At 37.9% G+C, this 26911-nt stretch overlaps 1 protein-coding gene across 1 annotated transcript in view; it reads left to right on the forward strand.

The window, feature by feature from the left end:
* MMP16 (matrix metallopeptidase 16) overlaps positions 1–26911 on the forward strand; it is a 378595-nt gene that overhangs the window by 334947 nt on the left and 16737 nt on the right. Inside the window, exons 7-8 of the mRNA XM_043879324.1 lie at positions 3030–3168; positions 26127–26277. Coding sequence (XP_043735259.1) covers positions 3030–3168; positions 26127–26277 — 290 coding nt within the window. The remainder of the gene's footprint in view (positions 1–3029; positions 3169–26126; positions 26278–26911) is intronic.

Below are 26911 nucleotides of genomic sequence, written 5' to 3' on the forward strand. Positions count from 1 at the left end.
TGCTTCTGCATTACCTTGAAAAGATCTGCAGATTGGCTCTGCTTATCTTGAGGCAGAAATTTCATTTCTTCCTTTGTTAGTGGCATGTTGGGTTGTATTCTTATCTTCAGACTGCAGCCTGTTTGTCCCAAAGAGCCGTTGGCCTGTCTGAATTGTGGGGAGATGCTAGCAACGTGAAGTGCTTCTCTGAGAAAAGTTGGATTATATTCCCAGGACTTTTCATCCGATTTCTTCCTATTCTTCAGCTTAGAGAGCTTTTTGTTTTGTTTAATTGTTCCATAAATAATTATAGTCAGTTATTTCTTTGTTAGAATCCAGTAGTATACAGCAATTTTCATTTATTTTAGGATATATATTACCATAATCTTAAAATGTTTTAAATGGAGATTGGAATGACTTTAACACTCAGTTACAAACCCCTGTTGCAGACAGACCAAAATGCTTTTTTGTTTTTGTTTTAAATTATCAGAATATCATGTGTCCACATACTATTGACATTACACTCTGGGCCTTACTGCCCATATATATTTTATTAGATCAATCTTTTCATGAAATAATTTGTATCTTAAAATCACATAAGTGTACCTCCTGCATGTTGATCAAAACATTTATCAATTCAAGCTGCCTGATAGTACAGAAGTGATGAACAGGAGGTTAACAACATGCCACTTCTGTCCTTTATTGTGTCCCTCTTCGCATGCAATGTTCCCTTGGTATCTCTAATTTTCTTGAAGAGCTCTCTAGTAATATGCAGAGTACATCATGCTAAATGCTGGGCTAGATGAATTACAAGCTGGAATCAAGTTTCCTTGGAGAAATATCAGCAACCTCAGATATGTAGATCATACTACTCTAATTGCAGAAAGTGAAGTCAGGAAGTAAAGTGCCTTTTGAGGAGGTTGAAACAGGAAAGTGAAAAAGCTGGCTTGAAACTCAACATTAAACAACTAAGATCATGGCATCCCATCTCATCACTTCATGGTGAATAGAAGGGGAGAAAGTGAAGGCAGTGACAGACTTTATTTTCTTGGGCTCCAAAATCACTGAAGATGGTGACTGCATCTATGAAATTCAGGGACACTTGCTCCATGGAAGGAAAGCTCTGATAAACCTAGACAGCATATTAAAAAGTGGAGACATCACTTTGCCAACAAAGGTCTGTCTAGTCAAAGCTATGGTTTTTCCAATAGTCATGTATGGATGTGAGAGTTGGACTATAAAGAAAGCTGAGCACCAAAGAATTAATACTTTCGAACGTGGTGTTGGAGAAGACTCTCGAGTCCCTTGGACTGCAAGGAGATCCAGCCAGTCCACTCTAAAGGAAATCAGTCCTGAATATTCATTGAAATGACTGATACTGAAGCTGAAGCTCCAATACTTTGGCCCCCTGATGCGAAGAGCTGACTCATTGGAAAAGACCTTGATGCTGGGTAAGATTGAAGGCAGGAGGAGAAGGGGACAGCAGAGGATGAGATGAGTGGATGGCATCACCAACTCAATGGACATGAGTTTGAGTAAACTCCGGGAGTTGGTGATAGACAGGGAGGCCTGATGTGCTGTAGTCCATGTGGTCTCAAAGAATCAGACATGACTGAGTGACTAGGCTGATTCCACTAGTCAGGTACGGATTATGAGAATTTATCCTTAAAGAAGGTTGAGGACTAAAGAATTGATGCTTTCAAATTGTGGTGCTGGAGAAGACTCTTGAGAGTCCTTTGAACCAGTCGATCCTAAAGGAAATCAACCCTGAATATGCATTGGCAAGACTGATGCTGAAGCTGATACTTTGGCCATCTGATGCAAAGAGCCGACTCATTGGGAAAGACCTTCATGCTGGGAACCATTGAAGACAAAAGGTGGAAGAGGTGGCTGAGGATAAGATGGTTAGATAGTATCAGCAGCTCAGTGAACATGAAATTGAGTATATTCTGGGAGTTAGTGGAGGCAAAAAGAGCCTGACATGCTATAGTCTATGAGGTCACAAGAAGTAATGTATGACTTAGCAACTTAACAACAACCACATAATTTCCAATGAAATCTTGCTTGTAAATACTGAAATGTAATGAAATATTTAATTTTAATTTATTGGATGCTAATTTTTAAAATATGCCTTTTTTTCTAATATTAAAACATTTTGGATCGTCTCTAAATTATTCCAAAATTTTCAATAGAAAACAATTTAATGTCATCAGATATACCTTTTGGGGGGATAGTTTTTGCCCTTAGTCAGAATTTATGGTGAAAAATATATTGTGTTTTGTCTAAAAAATATTCATAAATATCTGCTTTGGGGCAAGACAGATACATAATTTACTGGTGATAATAGTAAACACATTTAATATAAAATGACCTGTGTTATGACTGAATGAAGTATAGGTTATTATGACAGCAAATAGGAGAAGCAATTGACCTATGCTTTAATCCACTCTAATGATCTTCCTTCAAGATTCCTTTGTTCAGTGTAATTTACACTGGATAAATTACACTGTGACAATTTATATATATAATGACAGTATAATTTATTGTCCAAACCAGGATACATTTGAAGGTGAAAGAGGACTCTATTTATAATTGCGTGAGACAGTAGCATAGCATGGGCATACTAGGAGGTATGGCCTCTCTATTTTATCGCAGCACTTTAGGTGTAGAGACCTTGAATATCTCTATAAATACAAAGGTGCATATGTGTTGCTATGCCGCTTTTATATTTTGGAAAGGTCACTTAATCCACAAATCTGGCAGGGTCTTGTCTGTGCTACCTTTGTTTTTCCATTTAGAGATAATGTAAACTGCTAAGATTGAGTATTTTTACGTTATCTTTTAAGCCACAATGCACAGATTAGACACTGGGTAGTTTACTACAAGAATCTTTGCGATCCTAGTGGGCAAGTTGTTAAACTGTTCATTTGACTGTTCTGGTATAGGACAGTGATAACTGCACTACTTACCTGTAAAAGCAGTAAACCACAGGACAGGGAAATTCCTGGAGGCCTCGCTCCTGTTGAAAGTTGCTTCTGTTTGCTTTGCAGGACCAGTGGTTTTGGCGAGTCAGAAACAACAGGGTGATGGATGGATACCCCATGCAAATTACTTACTTCTGGCGGGGCTTGCCTCCTAGCATTGATGCAGTTTATGAAAACAGTGATGGGAATTTTGTCTTCTTTAAAGGTAAGGGATATCTCCCGTGTCTCGCTCTGTTGTATCCTGGTCACGTTGTCCAGGGCCGTGTTGTACACATAGGGATGAATAATTAAAACCTGTTGTGTGAGTTTAGGTAGCTAATTCATTCTATAAAATGAACCACATATGTTAGCTACAAATATAAATGAAGCAAGATCAAAGATAATTTTTAATTCTCTAATTTATGTTTTCTCATACAATATCCCCATTTGTAAGTCACATTTAGGAGGCACTGTGATCACTTAGAATTTTTAGATTTGGCCTAAAGGCACCAGAGAAATAAATATACAAATTAATTAATTAATTAATTAAAAGTAATTTTTCTAAGGTATTTGGTATTTTTTTAAGAGTATTTGGGATTGCTTGCTGTTTTTACACAATGAAGTTCGTTTCACTTATTTTCATATATAATCTCTTCAGTGTAATTTAGTCAACTTGATCTCTTTACATGATTTAGTCAATTTATGTTAAATAGTTTTCAATAAACTAAGAAATTACTCATAAAGATAAGAAAAACTTATGAGTAGAAAAAAGTCACCCAATCATTTTACCCAGTAAAATTTGTTGTTTCTTATTTATCTGAGTGACAAATTTCAGTTACACAAATACTAATGTCTAGCATGCAAAAGTGAGATTATTTGAATTAAATTAAACTGAATTTAAGTCAAGTGACTGGTACTCCCGTCTTCTAAAGTTGTGCTGCGCTTAGTTGCTCAGTCAGGTCTGACTCTTTGTGACCCATGGACTGTAGCCCGCCAGGCTCCTCTGTCCATGGGGATTTTCCAGGCGAGAATACTGGAGGGGGACCTTCCTAACCCAGGGATTGAACCCAGGTCTCCCGCATTGCAGGCGGATTCTTTTGCTAATATTGAAAACAATAAATCTTGAAGATCTTGAGTCTGTTGGGGTCAGGGGGCCCAGGGAAAAGAGACTGACTGAGTTGAAGGATTAAAAGAACTATGAAGAGAACAAGTTTGAGTTGACTTGAGGAAAAGTAGAATGCAGAATGAATGTGACTGAATGGGTTACTTAAGAGTCTAAAGGACTGAGAATAAGCTTAAATAAGGATTGAGACTGAGGGAAAAGAAAAAGGAATCTTAACCAAATAAAGCAATTATTCTCAGGACCAAACTAGAAGAATTTGTAGTGGTGATGAGAGTAATGAAAATACAAGCTTTGCGAGATACTTGTCATATTTTAAGTGAAGTCCAAACCACCCACATAAAATCAAGGTATATACTCAGAATTTATTTTATCTTTACAAATTATAACTTGAGAAAGAGGGGGTATAGTATATTAATTATAAGAAACCATGGTCCTGAAGTCATATTGCTAATTTTGAGCACTTACTAGCTGTATGAACTACACAGCTGCTCAATTTTCCGTGTGCCTCGGTTTCTCCACCTGGAAAATGGTGGTACTAGTGTTCCACATCTCAGAATTGAAGACTAAATTAAGAGTACATGTAAAGTGCTTGGTACAAGTAAGCCCTCATAAATGCCAACTATTGCTGCTGGTGGTACGATTACTATTGATAGTATTGCCCTCCTGCTCTCTATAGTAAGTGTATAAAGGAAGTAGACGTGTACTGTACCATTGCAGACAAAGAAAGGATACATCTGAAGGGTCTGAATCTCAGAGCCATGATATCTGGGGAAAAATTATCCTCCCCTACGCTTTCTTCTGTCCTGTGTGTGGTAGCAGCAAAAAAAAAAAAAAAAAAGGGAAGAATAAGCCCTAGGTAGCCTCCGGCTGGAGGGCTGTCCCAGGGGGTCCCGTCTCATCCCAGGATCAATAGTGCTCTCTGACAAAACAGCCTGAGGAGAAACTGCCACAGTCCCGAATCAGTGTTCCTTCAGCTCTTTATTGCCGCAGGGCCTCCTCACTTTTTATCCATGTTGCGTCTCCTCACTCCCTCACTCTGGAATGGCTGGCTCCTTTTCATCTTTCAACAGTTGGCATAAAAGGGATCTCTTCAGAGTGCACTCCCTGTCCACTCCATTTAAAGCAGTATCTTCCAGCTTGCACCAGCCCTTGCAAAAATGTGAAATTACCTGTGGCATTCAAATGTAAATTTCCTGACAGATGGAATTGGTTTCTATTTTCTGGCACACGACTGTATTTTCAGTGCCCGGAGCAGTGTTGGGTGCATAGTAGGTGCTCAACAGACATTTTAGTAAGAGTGATGCAGTTAAATATTGATTTGACTCAGTATGGTGTTTCTTATGTTGAGATGCTAACATCAGATCAATTCTGTCTCTTCTCACATATATACTTTTGAATGTTTAGCTTATCAGTGGTGTCTCTTAATACACTGTCAATATAAAGAAATCTCTAATCTTAAAAGCTTGCCATTCCAAGGACCCTGCTATGATGCTTCCTTCTCACATTACCTTCAGATAAAGTTGTGAACATGCAGCTCCTTTATTCCAAATGCCATTGCTTATCCAGAGGGAGCCAGAAGCTCTGGTTGCTTCCCATAAGACTAAACTTTTTTCTGGTATCTATCTCATTATTGTCAGGAGAATTGAGTCCCAGAACTCTGGGCTTCGGGTGACACACCACCCCCTTTCTTATCTTTCTTGCAGCAATTACAATCAAAATCCCTGTCCCAGCTTGCCACCATAATGGCCTCTATCACCTCAAAGTGCAGGTAATCAGATCATCTCTTTCATCTCAAGACCATCATCGTCAACTTGCTCTGGGACATTGAGACCACTTCATCTCTAGCAATCCAACTTCCCTCCCTGTTTAATTTTTTACATATCATCTGGCAAACTATATGCTTCACTTGTTTATTGCTCATCTGTATCCTTCTCACTGGAATATTGGCTCATAAGGTCCAGATCTCTATTTCTTTTATTATTTTTTTTTCATTTTAATACTGCTGTCTGCAATACCTCAAACCAGGAGTTGACAAACTTTTCTCTGTAATGACCAAATAGCAAATATTTTAGCCTCTGAAGCCTGTACCATCTCTATTACATATCCTTTTATATTTTTCAGCCTTCAAATAATGTAAATACTCTTCTTAGATGGTGGGCTGTACAAAAAACAGGATGCTTGTCCTAGTTTGCTGAACTCTGTTATAATCAATGTCTGAAATGTAGTAAACACTAAACAAATAATTATTGAATTGATGAAGTATAAAACATGAGTTCTAATCTGGGTTTGTATTCACAGCTCTATACAAGTTGGTCTCAGCCTCCGGTCATCCTGGATAACTGTTACCAACGTATTTAAGAATTCTTCTTCTCCAAGTTGTTCTTTTCTTGGTCCTCATTCTCTTTGTCTCTTTCTCCTTGTTTTCCCTTTGTGTTTTTCCCATCTGATATGTATTATGCGCGTGCGTGCTCAGTCACTGACTCTTTGCAGCCCTATAGACTGTAGCCCACTAGGCTCCTCTGTCCATGGGGTTTTCTAGGCAAGAATACTGAAGTGAGTTACCACTTCCACCTCCAGGGGATCTTCCTGACCCAAGGATCTAACCTGCACCTCCTGCCTTATGCAGTGGAAGTTATCAATATACAGTTATAAAAGCATCTATAGATGTAGTCAATTTTATATTCTTAATAGAATTTTATTGCTTTTTGATATGTAAAGATGTAGTATAAGGGTTGACTTTGCTTCCAGCTAATATGTAACAACAGGGATCAGATTTGACCTTCCACCTAAAACCACTAAAAATTGGACAAAGCATATAAAACAATAATTTTCATGACATTGGACATCAAGAAAGGTAGTGAATCTTCAGAGTTAAAAACAAAGAGAAGTAAGCCTAGAAGTTTTCCCAGTTTCCTGTCTTGAAAGAATTCTAGGCTATGGAATAACACCTAAGAATCCAGGTAGAGCTCAAAAGATGCTCTCGGTGAGGACAGAGTGAGAGTCAAGGAGAGTGAGCTGCCTGCAGTCAACAAGACAGAGTAATCAGAGGAGAGCGCTGTGCAGACTGGAGACGCGGAGTTTTGCAGCGGAGACTCCTGAGGTGTGAGAGAGAGAATTGGTCCCTATGTGTGTAAGCGTGCAACTGAAGTCTGGAGAGAGAATCACGCAATGGACATAAGAGAAGCACGGGCTGACACTCACAGAGGGCTGACGTGAGCACTTGCTGCCGCCAGTCGTGGGTTGTCCACGCACACTGAACAGAGCCCCGGGCAGACTCTTGCCTCGGTAGTGGGGAATACTTATCCTAGAAGGGGCACTGTTCCCTTCCTCCCTGACAAATTTAAAACACCTGAAGTAGTCAAACTGTTTTGAAATAACAGTCCTAAAACTAAGGTCAAGAATAGTTATAGGGATATAAACATATCCACATAATCAGGAAAAATTCACAGCATCTGACTTCCCCATAAGATCAGGAATAAGACAAATGTATCCACACTTGCCAATTCTATTCAATATTTTATGCGTGTGTGCTCAGTCATGTCTGACTCTCTGTGACCCCATGGACTGTACCCCACCAGGTACCTCTGTCCATGGAACTTCCAGCCAAGAAAACTGAAATGGATTAGCATTTCCTACTCCAGGGGATCTTCCCAACCCAGGGATCGAACCCACATCTCTGGCATTTCCAGCATTGGCAGACAGATTCTTTACCACCATGCCACCTGGGAAGCCCCATTCAATACTGTACTGGATGTTTTATCTACTGTAAAAAAACATGAAGTAAAACAGTATTCACAGATAATGTGGTTGTCTATGTAGAAAATTGGATGCCATCAGCCATTTATCTATAATTGATCAGTGAGTTTAGCAAGATTGCAAGATATAAGACTATCATGCAAAAATTAATTGTATTTCTATATGTTTTCAAGACTGTGAAGAGTCTGAAATTTTACCCTAAGCTAACAAGTTAGCCTACCACACTTTCATGAATGTTGGCAGAAGGTATGAAACTCCTGGCTCAGAGAAAAAGAGAGGATCAAAAGAAGTAGCTGTTTGTATGAGTTCCCTGAGCCCCAGTTCTCAAAGGGTGACGTGAAATTTGCCCACTGAAATACTTGTAATCAAATATGCGGAGAGGACCCCCAAGCTTAGCAAATCTACATGTTTTATAATAGCTGTAAACTGCCTAAATTTCCCCAGAAGTAGGCATTTTGTTTATTTTATTGAAAAGTAAGCATATCCTCCCTTTACTATGGAGAGAGAATCTTTCTTGATAACCCAAGATTGTTGATATATTAACATCTTTGGAACTTAAGTCCAAAAGAAAGACACCACTGCCTCTGCTCATGAGGTGTGCTGAGAAGCAAGTGACCTATGGAGAATTGTCTCCCATCACATACTAGCAAACAATAATCAATAATTGAAATTTTTTAAAAAAATTACAGAGGCAAATTACAAAGGCATCAAAATACCAAATATTTAGGGATAAAGCCAAATAACATGTGGATCGCCTATACACTGAAAACTACAAAAAACAATTGCTAAATGAAACTAAAGAAGACAAATAAATGGACAAATATGCCTCATTTATGGGTTTGAGAAGTTGAATCCTGCCAAATTTATTGGATTCCTAACCACTGGACTGCCAGGGTATTCCCTCAAGTCTTACTTTAAAGTGATATTAGTCAAAAGAGCATGACATTGGTGTAAAGACAGACATATATATATATATATATATATATATATATATATATATATATATATATGAAATAGAATAAATTATATATATTTATTAGAATATATATGTATATAACATAGAGAATCCAGAAATAAACTAAAAATATATATGAACAAGTAATTTCTCACAATAGTGCAAAGGACATTTAGTGGGGAAAACATAATTTTTCAACAAAAGGTGCTAAAAGCATGGAATATTCACATGCAAAGAAAAAAAACTCTAATCCATACCTTGCACCATATGTAAAAATTATTTCTAAGTGGTTCAAACCTAAATGTGAGACACATAACTATGAAACAACTAGGGAAAAAAAAACAGGATTAAAATATACATGACTTTGACTTGAGCCAAAATTTCTTATATTTGATGCCAAAATCACAATTCATAAAAGAAAATGGTAAATTGGACAACATCAACATTTTTAAAATTTACTCTTCAATGACACCAAGAGTATAAAAAGACATGCCATCAGTGAAGAGACAATATTTGAAAACCACATATATTATGAAAGATTTGTATCCAGCATATGTAAGGAACTCTCAAAATTCAATAAAAAGAAAATCAAGCAATTCAGAAATGAGCAAAGGATTTGAACAGAAACTTTAACAAGGATGATATATGGATGCCAAGAAAACACATGAAAAGATGCTAAGCAATGTTAGTCATTAGGGAAATATAAATCAAAACCTCTATGAGATACACATTTGTTACAATGACTAAATTTAAAAAGACTGACCAAGCCAAAATAACCCTGCCAAATTGACAATTCCTTTAAAACTTAAGCATATAGATACCATTGCAATCAGAAATTTTCCCAAGATAAATGAAAACACTTGTGCAAAAACATATACACAAATACTCAAAGCAGACATATTTGTGATAAAAACTGGAATATATTCATATATCTTAAATAGGTGAATGGATAAACAAACAATGGTATATCTATGTAACAGAATACTTCTCAACAATAAAAAGGGATGAAGTACTGATTCATACTATAAATGAATGAAGCTCAAATAATTATGCTGAGTTTAAAAATTCAGACAAAAAGAATACATGTTGTACTGTTACGTTAACATAAAATTCTAGAAAGTACAAATTAATCTCTGGTAATAGTAAGTACCTCAGTGGGTGCCTGAGGAAGAAATGGGGTAGATTTGGGCTATAACAGATAGAGAGGGGCATAAGAAAACATTTCAGGATGATGAATATTTTCATTATTTTGATTGTATTATTTGATTGTATTTAAATTGTATTTTGATTGTATGTATCCAATATGTACATACATTGGATATACATATATTGAAGCTTAAATTATTTGTTGCAAACATGTGCTGTTTATTGCTTGTTACCTGAGTTTACGTTGGAATAGTTTCAGCAACTATTTCATTAATTTAAAAATATTGGTGACCATGGGTGGTAAAATTGTATTCCTTCATTGTTCCATAGTGTATTAATTATGAGCATCCAAATTTGCTTTTATAATTTAGTCACTTACTTAACCCAGTGATAATCAAGCAGTCTGTCCCCAATGGCACAGATGCCTTATTCCCCAACCACCTCTCTTCGTGGTTAAAGTTCTTGTCCCACTGAGAACAGTAACACGAGAAATTAACTAAATATTAATATAGAATTAATTCATTTACTACAGACATCATATTTAAAACTTTATATAATGACAATTTAATTCCAATGTCACAATTTACAATGATTATAATGTATTTTCCAGTAAGTGTTTTTACTAGAAATGACATGTAAAATATATTGAAGACAACATTATGAATAACTTCATCTTTGTTATTTTATATTATCAGCATCTGTTCTACTTTTCTCTCTCTCCTAATTTCTTTAGTCTTATTTTTATTTTCTATTTATATTTTACCATTTTATCACATTTTTGCATAATGAAGCAAGGTATAAGTATGTATATGAATATAATATGTTAAGGAATTTTGTTGTCATCCTCACACATGTAGGTTTAGTCTTTCCTAGAAGCCAGTCCCTCAATATCTCCCTCCACTGGCCAACATGCTGTTCAGTGTGGCTGCACATAGTTGAGTCTAAGGCCAGAAAAGGTCGCTTTTAATTCCAATCCCAAAGAGGAGCCATGCCAAAGAATGCTCAAGCTACCAGACAGTTGTGCTCATTTCACATGCTGCTAAGGTTATGCTCAAAATCCTTCAAGCTAGGCTTCAGCAGTTAGTGATCCGACAACTTCCAGTACCGCTGGGTTTAGAAAAGGCAGAGAAACCAAAGATCAAATTGGCAACATTTGATGGATCATAGAGAAAATAAGGAGATTCCACGTGGATCATAGAGAAAGCAAGGGGATTCCAGGAAGACATCTACCTCTGCTTCATTGACTACACTAAAGCATTTAACTGTGTGAATCAAAACAAACTGTGGAAAATTCTTAAAAAGATGGGAACACCAGACCACCCTAACTGTCTTCTGAGCAACCTGTATGCAGGTCAAGAAGCAGCAGTTAGAACCAGACATGGAACAACAGACTGGTTCCAAATTGGGAAAGGAGTACGTCAAGGCTGTATATTGTCACCCTGCTTATTTGACTTATATACAGAATATATCATGCAAAATGAGAGGCTGGATGAATCACAAGCTGGAATCAAGTTTTCTGGAGGCACAAAAACAGAAATATAGACCAATGGGACATGATAGAAAGCCTAGAGATAAACCCATGCACCTATGGGTACCTTATTTTTGACAAAGGAGGCAAGAATATACAATGGGGCAAAGACAGCCTCTTCAATAAATGGTGGTGGGAAAACTGGACAGCTACATGTAAAAGGATGAAATTAGAACACTTCCTAACACCATACACTATGGTGGATTACAGTAGATTAAAGACCTAAACATAAGGCCAGAAACTGTAAAACTCTTAGAGGAAAACATAGGCAGAACACTGTGTGGTATAAATCACAGCAAGATTCTCTATGACCCACCTTCCAGAGTAATGGAAATAAAACCAAACATAAACAAGTGAGACCTAATTAAACTTAAAAGCTTTTGCACAGCAAAGAAAATTATAAGCAAGGTGAAAGGACAACCCTGAGAATGAGGGGGAAATTTTAGCAAATGAAGCAACTAATGAAGGGTTAATTTCCAAACTATATAAGAAACTCTTACAACAGAATATCAGGAAAAAAAAGAACACACATCAAAAAGTGGGCAAAGACCTAAACAGACATTTCTCCAAAAGAGATATACAGATGGCTTATGAACACATGAAAAGATGCTCAGTATCACTCATTATTAGAGAAATGCAAATTACAGCTACAGTGAAATATCATCTCATACCAGGCAGAATGGCCATCATCAAAACATCTACAAACAATAAATGCTGGAGAGGGTGTGGAGAAAAGGGAACGTAAATTGATACAGCCACCATGGAAGACACTATAGGGACTCCTTAAAAAACTAGGAATAAAAATACCATATGACACGTCAATGTTTGTGTCTCTGTTGCTGCTCTGCAAATAGGTTCATGAGTACCATCTTTCTGGATTCCATATATATGCATTAATATGCAGTATTTGTTTTTCTCTTTCTGACTCACTTCACTGTGTGTAATTAGGCTCTAGGTTGATCCAGCTCCTTACAACTGAATCAAATATGTTCCTTTATACTGAGTAATACCCCATTTTATGTATATGCTACAACTTTATCCATTCATCTGTCAATGAGACATCTAGGCTGCTTCCATGCCCTAGCTATTGTAATTAGTGTTGCTATGAACATTGGGGTACATGTGTCTTTTTCAATTTTTATTTCCTCAGAGTATATGCTTAGTAGTGGGATTGATGTGTCAAATGGTATTCTTATTCCTAGTTTTTTAAGGAATCTCTATACTGTCTTACACAGGGGCTGTATCAATTTACATTCCCACCAACAGTGTTAGAGGGTTCCCTTTTCTCCACACCCTCTCCAGCATTTATTGTTTGTAGATGTTTTGATGATGGCCATTCTGCTCATTATGAGATCATATTTCACTGTAGTTGTAATTTGTATTTCTCTAATAATGAATGATATTGAGCCTCTTGATGAGGGTGAAAGAGGAGAGTGAAAAAGCTGGCTTGAAATGAAAACAACTTAAGTCATTCAAAAAACTTAGACTATGGGGCCCAGTCCTGTCCCTTCATGGCAAATAGAGGGGGGAAAAGTGGAAGCACTGACAGATTTTATATTTTGGGGCTCCAAGATCGCTGTTGATGGTGACTGCAGCCATGAAATTAAAAGACACTTGCTCCTTGAAAAGAAAACTATGGCAACCCTAGACAGTGTATTAAAAATCAGGGACATCACTTTGCTGACAAAGGTCCATATAGTCAAGGCTGTGGTTTTTCCAGTAGTCATGTACAGATGTGAAAGCTGGACCATAAGGAAGACTGAGCACTGAAGAACTGATCTGAATTGTGTGCTGAAGAACATTCTTGAGAGTCTGTTGGACTACAAGGAGAGCAAACCAGTCAATCTTAAGGGAAACGAACCCTGAATGTTCATTGGAAGGGCTGATGCTGACACTGAAGCTCCAATAGTTTGGCCACCTGATGCAAAGAACTGACTCATTGGAAAAGACCCTGATGCTGGGAGAGATTGAAGACAGGAGGAGAAGTGGAAGACAGAGGATGAGATGGTTGGATGGCATCACCAAGTTAATGGACATGAATTTAAGCAAGCTCTGGGAAACAGCAAAGGACAGGGGAGGCTGGCCAGTTGCAGTCTGTGGGGTCGCAGAGTCAGACACGACTAAATGACTGAACAACAATGACAAAAGCTGAATATATAAACTACAGGCCCTTCTGCTCAATGCTAGCCAGTTTCATGGCTTGCTACATGTGACTGTCACATGGTATTCCCGGCACTGTTTAGAATCAGTTCAGTTCAGTTCAGTTGCTCAGTCATGTCTGACTCTTTGCGACCTTGTGAACTGCAGCACGCCAGGCCACCATGTCTATCACCAACTCCCGGAGTTTACTCAAACTCATGCCTATTGAGTCGGTGATGGCATCCAACCATCTCATCATCTGTTGCCCCCTGCTCCCTCCCTCAGTCTTTCCCAGTATCAAGGCTTTTTCAAATGAGTCATTTCGTTGCATCAGGTGGCTAAAGTATTGGAGTTCCAGCTTCAGCATCAGTCCTTCCAATGAACATCCAGGACTGATCTCCTTTAGGATGGACTGGTTGGATCTCCTTGCAGGCCAGGGGACTCTCAAGCATCTTCTCCAACACCACAGTTCAAAAGCATGAATTCTTTGCGTTCAGCTTTCTTTATAGTCCAACTCTCACATCCATACATGACTACTGGAAAAACCATAGCCTTGACTAGATGGACCTTTGTTGACAAAGTAATGTCTCTGCTTTTTAATAAGCTGTCTAGGTTGGTCATAACTTTCCTGCCAAGGAGTAAGCATCTTTTAATTTCATGGCTGCAGTCACCATCTGCAGTGATTTTGTAGCCCAAAAAATTAAAGTCAGCCACTGTTTCCACTGTTTCCCCATCTATTTGCCAAGAAGTGATGGGACCGGATGCCATGATCTTAGTTTTCTGAATGTTGAGCTTTAAGCCAACTTTTTTTTTTTTAGAATAGTGATGTCTAAACAGAACCCCTATCCCTTGACTTGACAGCTGTTAAACTGAATCGTTCTCTTTTATGTATCTTCAAAAATTGGTTTATTTCATGAGAAAGCCCTAGAAATAGAAAATGCATCACATCTCAGGAAGTAATATGCTTTGCTCCAGCAACTTAACTTGCTATACACTTTGTGCTAGGCAGCTGTCCTAATGTCACTAATATCCAGTATAATATGTTTTGTAAGGATGATCAAGCCAGATGTTTATATTCTCAATTATTAGTCATGTTCAGACTGAATGGTTACGAGTTGAGAATATAAAAAATCTATGTTAGAAACTGAACTGGTGCAATGTCCTTCGAGAGTCAGACATAAATTTAAAAAACACCTTTGGCTTGTCCAAATCAGCAGTAATCAAAATTAAGTAGTTCAGTAGTTGTCTCAAAAGTTGTCTCATTGTTACCAATCAATAACCTTTAAGCAGAATTTATCGTCCTTTTTGACAATTTCATTTCAAAAGGCAAAAATCACTTATAGAATGGGAACTAAACTATCTGAGGCAGAAAAGAGGAAGGGAATAAAGTTTGGGAATAAGAAAGACATACAAAAGACTTGTATCAAAAGTGAAGGGAAGTAAAGTGAAGTGACAGTCACTCAGTCGTGTCTGACTCTTTGCGACCCCATGGACTATACAGTCCATGGAATTCTCCAGGCCAGAATACTGGAGTGGGTAGCCTTTTCCTTCTCCAGGGGATTCTTCCCAACCCAGGGATTGAACCCAGGTCTCCTGCATTGCAGGTGGATTCTTTACAGCTGAGGCACAAGGGAAGCCCATATCAAAAGCAAAGAGTTGTCTAAAATATGCGGTACTAGAAGATGATAAAAAAGAACACTGTTTGCTTAAGAAACAGTTTATGTTACTTGCATTATTAATTTACTTCAGAAGCTCATAAACTGCAATTTCTTTATCCCTCTTTCACTCTTGAAAGCTTTCAGTTCAGTTCAGTTCAGTCGCTCAGTCATGTCTGACTCTTTGCGACCCCATGAATTGCAGCACGCCAGACCTCCTTGTCCATCACCAACTCTCAGAGTTTACCCAAATTCATGTCCATTGAGTCAGCGATGCCATCTGGCCATCTCATCCTCTGATCTCCCCTTCTCCTCCTGCCCTCAATCCCTCCCAGCATCAGGGTCCTTTCCAATGAGTCAACTCTTCGCATGAGGTGGCCAAAGTACTGGAGTTGCAGCTTCAGCATCAGTCCTTCCAGTGAACATCCAGGACTGATCTCCTCTAGGATGGAATGGTTGGATCTCCTTGCAGTCCAAGGGACTCTCAAGAGTCTTCTCCAACACCACAGTTCAAAAGCATCAATTCTTTGGCACTCAGCTTTCTTCACCGTCCAACTCTCACATCCATACATGACCACTGGAAAAACCATAGCCTTGACTAGACAGACCTTTGTTGGCAAAGTAATGTCTCTGCTTTTAAATATGCTATCCAAGTTGGTCATAACTTTCCTTCCAAGGAGGAAGTGTCTTTTAATTTCATGGCTGCAGTCACCATCTGCAGTGATTTTGGAGCCCAAAAAAATAAAGTCAGCCACTGTTCCCCATCTATTTCCCATGAAGTGATGGGACCAGATGCCATGATCTTAGTTTTCTGAATGTTGAGCTTGAAGCCAACTTTTTCACTCTCCTCTTTCACTTTCATCAAGAGGCTTTTTAGTTCCTCTTCACTTTCTGCCATAAGGGTGGTGTCATCTGCATATTTGAGGTTATTGATATTTCTCCTGTCAATCTTGATTCCAGCCTGTCCTTTTCTAGCCCAGCATTTCTCATGATGTATTCTGCATATAAGTTAAATAAGCAGGGTGACAATATACAGCCTTGACATACTCCTTTTCCTATTTGGAACCAGTCTGTTGTTCCATGTCCAGTTCTAACTGTTGCTTCCTGACCTGCATACAGGTTTCTCAAGAGACAGGTCAGGTGGTGTGGTATTCCCATCTCTTGAAGAATTTTCCACAGTTTATTGTGATCCACACAGCCAAAGGCTTTGGCATAGTCAATAAAGCAGAAATAGATGTTTTTCTGGAATGCTCTTGCTTTTTCGATGATCCAGCAGATGTTGGCAATTTGATCTCTGGTTCCTCTGCCTTTTCTAAAACCAGCTTGAACATCTGGAAGTTCACGGTTCACGTATTACTGAAGCCTGGCTTCAGTATGAATTTTGAGCATTACTTTACTATCGTGTGAGATGAGTGCAATTGTGTGGTTTAGGAAGTGCTAATGAAGTTCATTTAGGGTAGAAATATGTTGTTTCTTACACAGTAAAATGCATAATCTAAAACATCTTTTAATAAATAGATGAATGTAAAGATTACTTATTTCTCTATAGGAAATAATGGAAGATTGATGCTTAAAAAGTTACACTAGATTAGGAAATTTTACATTCAGCAGCCTTAATATACATAATAATAGATTTATAAAGTATAAACTGTGATATTTTTTAAATTAAAATATTTAAAATATTCAGAGAATTTTAATATTAATTATTATATTTTATATTGATATGAAGTTACCATCTAAAGCAAGAGGTTAAATGTTTAATATTTGAAAATCTCCTGTGATATATTTCCTCTACTGATTTATAATTCTTCAATGTCTGTGGTATGCTTTTTTTTTCCATTAATTTATTTTAATTGGAGGATAATTGCTTTCAATATTGTGATTTTTTTTCCATACATCGACATGAGTCAGCCACAGGTATACATATGTCTCCCCACCCTGCACCCCCCAGCCACCTCCCTCCCCGCCCCATCCCTCTGGGTTGTCCCAGAGCACTAGCTTTGGGTGCCTTGCTTCATGCATGGAACTTGCACTGATCATCTGTTCTTCATATGGTAATGTACATGTTTCAGTGCTAATCTCTCAAATCATCCCATCCTCGCCTTCTCCCACAGAATCCAAAAGTCTGTCCTTTACATCTGTGTCTCCTTTGCTGTCCTGCATGTAGGACCACTGTATATGGTATGCTTTTCTTACGGCTGTTTTCGTTTTTACTTCCAACTGCAATATTTTTCATCTATAGTGTTTGCGTGTCTAAATGTTCCTCATTTTCAAACACGTCTGTCACATCCTTTTCTTTACTGTGTTTGTGTTTGAGTTCCCTGGGAAGCCAACACTAAGATAAACTCAAAGGGAGAGAGGTAAACCTGTTAAAGGTAAACAGGGAGTAGACAGAACTGGCAGAGTTTTGGCAAACCCAATAAGGAGCTCCAAGCAAAACTTGCCCACTGGAGAGGTCCCCGTAGGGCAAAAATGGCCAGAATTTAGTACCTGCCTTAGTGCTCAGTCATTGCCTGGACGCTGCCGAGCAGAGCATTACCTGATCAAAGGCACTCAGCTGACTGCTTGGCTCAACTGTCAGATCCAGAGGTTTTCAGCTGAATGGCCAGCTCTTTCTTCAAGGCAGGCCTAAGCTACATACCTCACCCTCTGCTGCATTTGCTTAAGTATGCAAAATTCTCTGAGTACTTGATAATAAGTGCTGGTAACACATGGCATCCAGCATTTTTTCACATTTCTTGAATAACCTACCTATAAACAATATAGAAATTAAAACTTAATTCAAATAATTAGGCACTGATATCAATCAGTAATCATTGATTATTGACATTATTTATTTGAGTAAGTAGAAAGCAAATTTGTTCAGCAAAACATTGTGTTATATAATAAGTACCATTTATTGAGTGCTATGAGTGTGAATATATTATGCATTTGATCTATCATTGTTTCTAGAACTCTGAATGAGAGGTATCAGTATTTTATGTATAAACCAGGAAAGGAGGGCTCAGATTTAGTGACTTGCCCAAGAGCTCACAGCTAATAATTGGTAGAACAATCATCCCCTAGTTCTATCTGATTTCAAAGCTACTGAATGTTTCACTAAGTCACAGTGAAAGTGTATTAGTCTTGCAGTCTAATAAAGAATGTATTATTTATGATAATTAAAAAAGTGTAGTGTTCTCAAAAAGCATATCAGTGTTGAACAGTAATCGGCCAAATAAGCATAATTGTTGGGTAATCCAAGTACAGGCTTATTTGTATGAAGAAAAGCCAGCTGATATGAAATTTATGTTCTCATCCTTTCTGTAAAAGGTCAGATAGTAAACACTTTTGGCTTTGTAGATCATATGGTCTCTATGATAGTTACTAAATGCTTTCATTGTAGGGTAGGAGCAGATCAGATAGTTTGTCAATGACTTAGTGTTTCTGTGTTTAGATAACACTTTATTTACAAAAAGAGATAGCATCAGGTGGCTCTAGTGTACTGACCACTGTTGTAATAGAAGATACAAAATATAAACTTAGAAATAGAGTTTTGTAGACTGTGAGGAGACAAAAATACAATTCTTTCAAAAATTAATAATTTAGAAAGTATGTAATTACTGAGGATACAGTGAGCAAGGCATGAGCACAATACTGTGGATTGATTAATAAACACTTCCAATGATAAATGCAGAGTGAGTCGTTGATAAGGGGGAAGGAAGCGTGAAATCATCAGGAGTTCTGAAAGCCAGACAGAGTGTAAACATATTCTGTTTTGAAAGTCAACTTGCATTAGTAAATTAAGCACTGAATTAAGAGACATGGATTGTAGTACAAATCTATTAGCAACTGGCTGTGTGATTTTAAGCAGAGCACTTTTTGACTTATAAAATAAATGTGTTAGACTGCATTCTCAACCATTTCTTTTGACCCAGTGCATGTGAAAAATACAGTGCCCACCTCTCATTAACAGGGGTTTACTCAGTTAAAGGGTGTTAGGAAAGCAGGTAAGAGTCTCAGCCTCCTGAGTTGGCACTGTCCTTCTAAAAAAATCCTTTAAAGTAATTAGACACTATGCTTTTTCTTGTAGGAACAAGCTTATGATTTAAAAGTGCATTGTGGTGTTATTTGCTTAGTTATTTGCAAACTTATTAGCACAAGTTTGTTTCTTGTGCCAGTCCCTCAGCTCCAGAGAAGCAAGAGCCTGATATATTTCCTATATTTTTGTTTCTGCACCTCCTAGTTCAGTAACTGGCTATAATAGGCCTTTAACAAGCAGACATTGGCTCGATGGATAGATGCATGGATGGATGTATGAATGGACGGATGGACTGACCACTGGGTGAATCTCATTGAAAAATTATTGGAATAGGTGTTCTGTAAAGTATCCACAGGCTCCAAACATTCTTTGAGGTTATTCATTTTATTTATAAAGCTTCTCTGTCTTTAATTCAGACTTGTTGATATTTTCCTCTGCATCCTGCCAAGTACAATGTCAGTAAGGACCAGTTTTTTCCACTTGCTCCAGAAATCACCCTCACATGAAATCCAGTAAATGCCTTTTTTTTGCCAAACAGGCAATATTTTCCTACAGAACCAGACCATCTGGTTCTAAGGTAGTTTAAAAATCCACTTCTCCTGTTTAAAAAAAAAAGTTGAATATGAACTTCTCATACTTACTCAAAATCTGAAAAATAGGAACAAAGTCATTTCAATTTTGTTAAAATCTTGCCTCATCAAGATACAAAAGAAATCATACAATTGTATTTCCTTAATAAGCACTTGGATAATTAAATGTTTAACTCACACTGGACAGCATTTAAGCTGCATCTCTGCGAACATTTTCTCGTGCTGCAATCATGGGACAGCTGGATGTCCTTGAGTCTAGCAGCATCACCAGAATGCCTGGAAAAGTGTGAAGAGATTTCGTGGAAAGCGCAGAGGTTAGGAACAGCAAAAGGAAGTGCTCTAAAGCATCCTCAAGTGCTTCTGCTGGAGAGAAAAGACCCCACAGAGCCTAGCTGGTACACGTTTTATTCTGTGTAGCTCTCATGGGAGGCATTGAAACCATATACTCTTTCCTAATTAAAAGTGAGATGAAAGGAATGGATTCCATAAGTAGTTGAGGTAAGGAACAGGATTTTCATTCTCTTTCTTCCATTATTGTAAGGCTTTCTTTTTACATGCCATAGACTGAAATATAGAACAAACTGGAAAACAGTTCTATGGATTTTCTGTTTCACTAACTCTGGCAAGGAAGTGACCTGGGCCTTTGGGAATTTTTTTTTTTTTTAAATAAAGCATTCAGATTAAACAATGGCTCAGGAGAGGTGTATATGTATATGATAATATTTCCCGACAAATAGTTAAACATAATCACTTAAATGATCCTCCAATATAGCACTGGCTCATGCTTTTAAAGTTTCTCAGACTTTCTGATAGTTATAAAATTAATTTTTCTTATTCTCTCAGCAAGACTCAAGACTAAAGCCCAAGATATTATTTATGTAATCATTATTGTCCCTTTATGTAAGATTTTAGATATTGTATTTAGATAATGTATTCAATTATTTGTATAATATTAAACATGATTATTCAGAGAAGGCAATGGCGGCCCACTCCAGTACTCTTGCCTGGAAAATCCCATGGACGGAGGAGCCTGGTGGGCTGCAGTCCATGGGGTCACTAAGAGTTGGACACGACTGAGTGACTTCCCTTTCGCTTTTCACTTTCATGCATTGAAGAAGGAAATGGCAACCCACTCCAGTGTTCTTGCCTGGAGAATCCCAGGGACGGGGGAGCCTGGTGGGCTGCCGTCTATGGGGTTGCACAGAGTCGGACACGACTGAAGCGACTTAGCAGCAGCAAACATGATTATTTCAATCAATAACCATTTATTAAACACATACTACTTTCCAGGCATTATATACAAGGTGCCGCAGGAAAACAGTATTGGATATGTTTGTCCTCAGGTTATTCACAGCCTATTCAAGTTAATCGCAGGTGACAGGCGTGTGATTCATTGAAGTGCAGAATACTAAGTAAGATGATAGAAGTGAAGGCTGAGTGCTCTGGCAAAGCAAGAGGCCCACCAAATGATGTCAAGCTTAGTCTTGAAAGAGCCATACCAGTTTTCTAGAAAGGGAGCCAAACAGAATGTAATGTAATGCATAATAAGGGACCCATATTAGGAAGAATCTTGAAATGACTTATAGTTGGATTTGGGTTTATCTCAAATGCAGTGGGAAGCCTCTGAAAAACATGAACAAAAGAGAGATAAAATTAGGCATACATTCCAGGAAAATGTAGAAGGCAACATTGCAGAAAGACCTTGTAGAAGATAGATAAAAGAGAGGCAGACTAACTAGAAGCAGGGAAACAGGGAAGGAGACTTTTGGAATAAAATAAGCTCTAACATAAAAGTGTTCCTCTTTAGGTGCAAGGCTGGAAGACAGGATGATACAGTGGCTAAAAGCTAGGACTTTCACCAGCAGACTTGGTATCTGTGTGAAGAACACTTAATATCTGTGTGAAGTTTGGATGGTCAAAATTTACACTGAACATTCTCATCCAGTAACAACGAAAATAAACCCAACAAGTTCTCTGAGTTTAAGACTTGGTATGACAGGAGCGTAAGCTAGCTACCCCTGCCATCTCTAAGAGGCCTCCTTCTTTCTCTCCTGTTGGTTTGCTGTTTGCATCTATCTCATTCTTCTTTCTCTCTCAGTCAATCTCTCTGATTCCTCAATGTCTTCTTCCTCACAGTGTGTGCTGCCCTAGGGACATCATGACCCTGTAGGCCTTTTACTACCTAAAAGAAAAGAAAGTGAAGTTGCTCAGTCATGTGTGACTCTTTGTCACCCCATGGACTGTAGCCCACCAGGCTCCTCTGTCCATGGGATTCTCCAGCCAAGAGTACTGGAGTGGGTTGCCATTTCCTTCTCCAGGGGATCTTCCCAACCCAGGGATCGAATTCCAGTCTCCCACACTACAGGCAAACGCTTTCTTGTCTGAGCCACCAGGGGAGCCCTACTTTCTGCTGAGCGGTAAGGTTTCTCAGTACGCCCTGGGTCATTTTGACAGAATAAAGGCGTGGCTGGCTATGCTCCTGTCTCCTCATTTGCCTAAGTCATATTTCCAGAACTCTCCAGAGTTTTAACTGGCCCTAGAATTGGAGTGGTAAAATAGAGGGAGGCTATGGAGGAACAATAAGACCCACCTTAGAGCTTGTGGAAAAGACAGTTGACTTCACAAGGGGTGATGGAAAAGCATACCAAGTACCTGGATCAAGGATGGCCTGCAAGGGGAAAACTCAAGGAAGAATTATGAAATCAGAGCAGCTACATGTAATGATCCGATAGAGAGAAAAAGACTATGAACAGGGAGGTTTCAGATGTGAGCCAGTAACTGGTGTGTTGTCTATCAAGATAGAGAAAACAAGAAGAAAGGTCTTTTGAGGAGTTCAAATTTGAACATGTAGGTCAACTTTGTAGAAAATCTGAGTGGTTAACTACATATATTTTTAGCTTTCAAGACATATTTGGACTAGAGAGAGTCATTAATGACCACTATCTTCTTTGAATTCTTGGGTTCTTTTACTTTAGTCTGCCTTCTTTGTCTTCTGTACTTCCTTCCTATTTACCTATTCCTCTCTTTTCCCTTATGTGATCTCTTTGGGGGTCATGTGTTTCTAGAAGGCCAGTCCTAATTATTTGTCATTCTCTCTCTGTATTCCATTGCATTATCTCATGAACCATAAATTAAGAAATGTCATATTCATGCTTGTGACTGAAAATCTATTACTTTCAAACACATATCCAATTGCCTACTTGACTTCTTCATTTAAATGTCTAAATGATCTCTCTAACTTTTGACTTGAACCTCCAACAGCCCATCCACCCCAGTCATCTTTGTCTATTTATGCAGCACTATTATTCTCTCATTTACAAAGTCAGAGCTTCAGGATTTTTCTCTCTGCAGTCTTTTCTTTATTCCACACAGCTAACCCATCAGCAATGCCTATGAATTCTATCTCTGGAATATATCATGATTCCTTTCCATCTCTACTGATGCAATCTTAATCCATACTACTGATAAAAATATTTTTAACTGAATTATTCAGTGGCTTCCTATTTCATATAGAAATGTTCTAGCTATTTAACAAGATTTTTCTCTTTCAGGCTATCTTCAGTGGGTTGGCTCTTATCAGTTATACAAGTCACAATTCACCTGTCACCCAAATAAAGAGATCTTTCTTATCTCCAGTGAAAATAAGCCCCAGTCCACCCCAGCATTGTGATATTATTGGTTTTCTTTTGTATTTTATAACGCTTTTCTTTTTGGAATTATCTTTATTCTTTTGCTTACTTATGGTCAATTTTCTTCATACCCATTCACTGTGATCTAATCTCCATGAGTGGAGATGTTGTTTTTCTTGTTCACTCCCACAGTATCACTGAAAATCTATATGATGGGCTTGGATCTTAGCTTGGGTGCACTGGTAAGCCATCAAAGTGATTAAGTTAACAAAGGGGTAAGATCTGTTTCCTCTTCTTAAAAGATAACTTTGGTCTTTTGTTGAAAGTGGATCTTAGAAGAATGAAAATGAGCTCTATCAAGGATCTGGTGCCAGAATCAATGAGTTGAGTCATTCATCAACAAGTTAGTACACATACCAGGTATTCCAAAGATCACCTTTTGAAAACAGGAAATGGGTCACACCACTTTGTTAATTTAATCTCTTTGATGGCTTGTTAGTGCACTCAGACTGAGATCCAAGCACATCTTATAGGTTTTAGTGCTACTCTCTTCTTGATTATTACACCCTGTGGATCTTCTTTCAGTTTTTGTTTTTTTTTGTTTTGTTTTGCTTTGTTTTGTTTTTATCATATATAACTCTTTTTCTTGGAATGCTCTTCTCAGTATTCTTTGCATAGGTATCATCTTCTCTTTCTTTAAAGTTTGGCAAGTGTTACTTCTTTAGAGATGCTTTCCTAATCTCCTTACTTGAAGTAAGTTCCCTCTATGTTTTCTGTTTCTCAGCCCCTGATGTGTTTCCTTCATAGCATTTATTAGTTTTTCAAGTACTGCAACTACATATTTGTGTTCTTAATTTTCATCTGTCAAATTCACTTGAATGTAGGATGATAATAGTCTGTCTTGTTCTCCTTAGTTTCCTTAATTTCTAACAAGATACTTGGGACACTGAAGGTACTCAGAAAAAGCTGTTTTGATTTAAAATGATAGCAAATGGTAGCTCTTGGTAAATAAGATAAGTCTGTTTACAAACTAGAGACTCTACAAACTAGAGACTAGCCTGAAGATATGCTTTTTAGGATGTTTTAGTCCAGTGCTGGTTTTGATTTTTTTTTTTTTTAAGATTCCCTTAAGTATAACATGAATGCTAGTTTATTATAGTTCTCATCTAGAATAGTATTGAAATATTTAACAACAAGGAAGGCCTTTCATCTATTGGAAAGGACCCAACATACTTTGTCAGATATTAAGATATTATTTTACTTCGCCAGATATTAACCTCAAGAGAAGTTAGTGAGTCAAGAAGCTGCTTGATTATGGAAAGATCCAGAGGACCAGGGGAAAAGGACTTGGGCAGAGGAGCGTGGACCACCTTTAAGGCAGTAGATGTCTGCTGACTTTGTGGATCTGTCTCAGAATATTTGTGTACCACTGTCGCTCCGCTTCTGTCCTCTCTAGCCTGGCCCTTGAGTTTGTGACACCACTCTGCCCCTCCCCTGTGTGAAATAAGAAGAGAAGGTGCAGAGAACAGAAGCATAGGGCGTGCCAACCTTCAAGGACTGAATAAAGTAAATGACCAGAGAGGGAGCAGGTAGAGAAGAAAGAGAAACAGCAACAGCAAAACGGTTTTCCAGTAGCTCAGGGGGGAATGTTCTTTAAGTGGCCAACCCTGTCAATAGATAGGGGTGGAAAACTGTAGGAATTGGTGACTTCATGACAAAAAGTATCAGTAGCAATACGTATTTGGAGAAGGCAATGGCACCCCACTCCAGTGTTCTTGCCTGGAGAATCCCAAGGACGGGGGAGCCTGGTGGGCTGCCGTCTATGGGGTCGCACAGAGTCAGACACGACTGAAGCGATTTAGCAGCAGCAGCAGCAGCAATACATATTAAATCAACTTTTAGTGGAAAGAGAAATTGTTGCAGACTACTTAAGTGCATACCAAGGAGGAGAGTGTTTACACAGTCCGCCAAGGGTGGAGGGCATGAGGAAGTGCATTGTCTGTAGATAATTTCGAAACAGCCATAAAGCTGACTACAATTCATCTTTTTTTAGTATTGCCATACTCTGACAATTCTGAGCAAGATGAGGATTAAATTTTTTCTCCCTTCAGTCACCACTCTTAAAGAGAAGGATAGTGTAACAGCTAAAAGAGGGCATCGGGTCAAAGGAGGATGACTTTATAGGACTAGAGAGACTTGTGAATGTTTGTATAATAAAAGGAAAGGACCAGCCTAGAGGAAGTGTTTTAACAGAGTAGAGGCTGTAATCAGTACGGCGATCCGAGGCCATATAGAATGCCCAAGACACAGGAATGATTTTAGCCTTGAATGAAAAAATAAGGCTAGAGGAAAACATTCTTGACCTTTAATTCAAACTGTTCCCATATGCCAAATTGTAGATCTTTTTTATTTCTTAAATTAATTCACAAATTCCGATTGCATTATTTAATAGTTTTTCATTATGTCCACTTTTGAAAATAGCATTGATGTTTCAGAAATGGCATCAGTATTCCAGATGTGACTGCTGCTAAGTTATTTCATGGCTTTCATGTAAAAGAATTTTAAATGCATTGTGTTAGTAGATATATTATAATTTCTGACATTAAATTAGTATATTCTGCATTTGCACTTATTTCATACAGGTAACAAATATTGGGTGTTCAAGGACACGACTCTTCAACCTGGTTACCCTCATGACTTGATTACTCTTGGAAGCGGAATTCCCCCTCATGGTATTGATTCAGCCATTTGGTGGGAGGACGTTGGGAAAACCTATTTCTTCAAGGGGGACAGGTCAGTACACACTTCACATGAGGAAAACAGTTAACTGATGTTTAGAGAAGTCAATATTTCTAGTCTATAGCAGGAATGTACATTTGATGAAAGAATCTGTGTGGATGTAAACACAAGAATTAATGGAATTGAAAATCTCTTAAACATATTTTAAAATAATACTGAAGATAAATCTTCCTTTAATATTCCCAAATAATATGGTTTTATGATGAATGTATATATGTAGTATATATTTTTTCTCTTCTCCATAATCAGAATATGCCTATAAAGCTGTATAGGCAGTACATATTTATCCTTAGAATTCATTTTCTGTAATTTTACTTAATTTACTTAAAAGTGCTTTTTAGCACAGGTCTTTTTTTGCTTTTATATTGAAAGTTAAATTTTTATACTTTGCACACAGTTAATTCTGAACATCTTCAAATAACTTCAGTTTTGTCATGAGTTCCATTTCTTAAGACACTGTTATTTAGGTACCAGCAGATAGGTGCTATGAAATAACCAAACTATCCCCGGACTAAATACTTCTAGTTTGAAGTATAATGTCTCTTGTTATTTTCTGTCACATCTTTTACTGTTGTAACGTTACTAACAGGGTTTGTAAAACTTCAAGTGAATTGTTAGTCTCATGATG

This window comes from Cervus elaphus, chromosome 21 (assembly GCF_910594005.1).
Source record: "Cervus elaphus chromosome 21, mCerEla1.1, whole genome shotgun sequence".
NCBI lineage: Eukaryota > Metazoa > Chordata > Mammalia > Artiodactyla > Cervidae > Cervus > Cervus elaphus.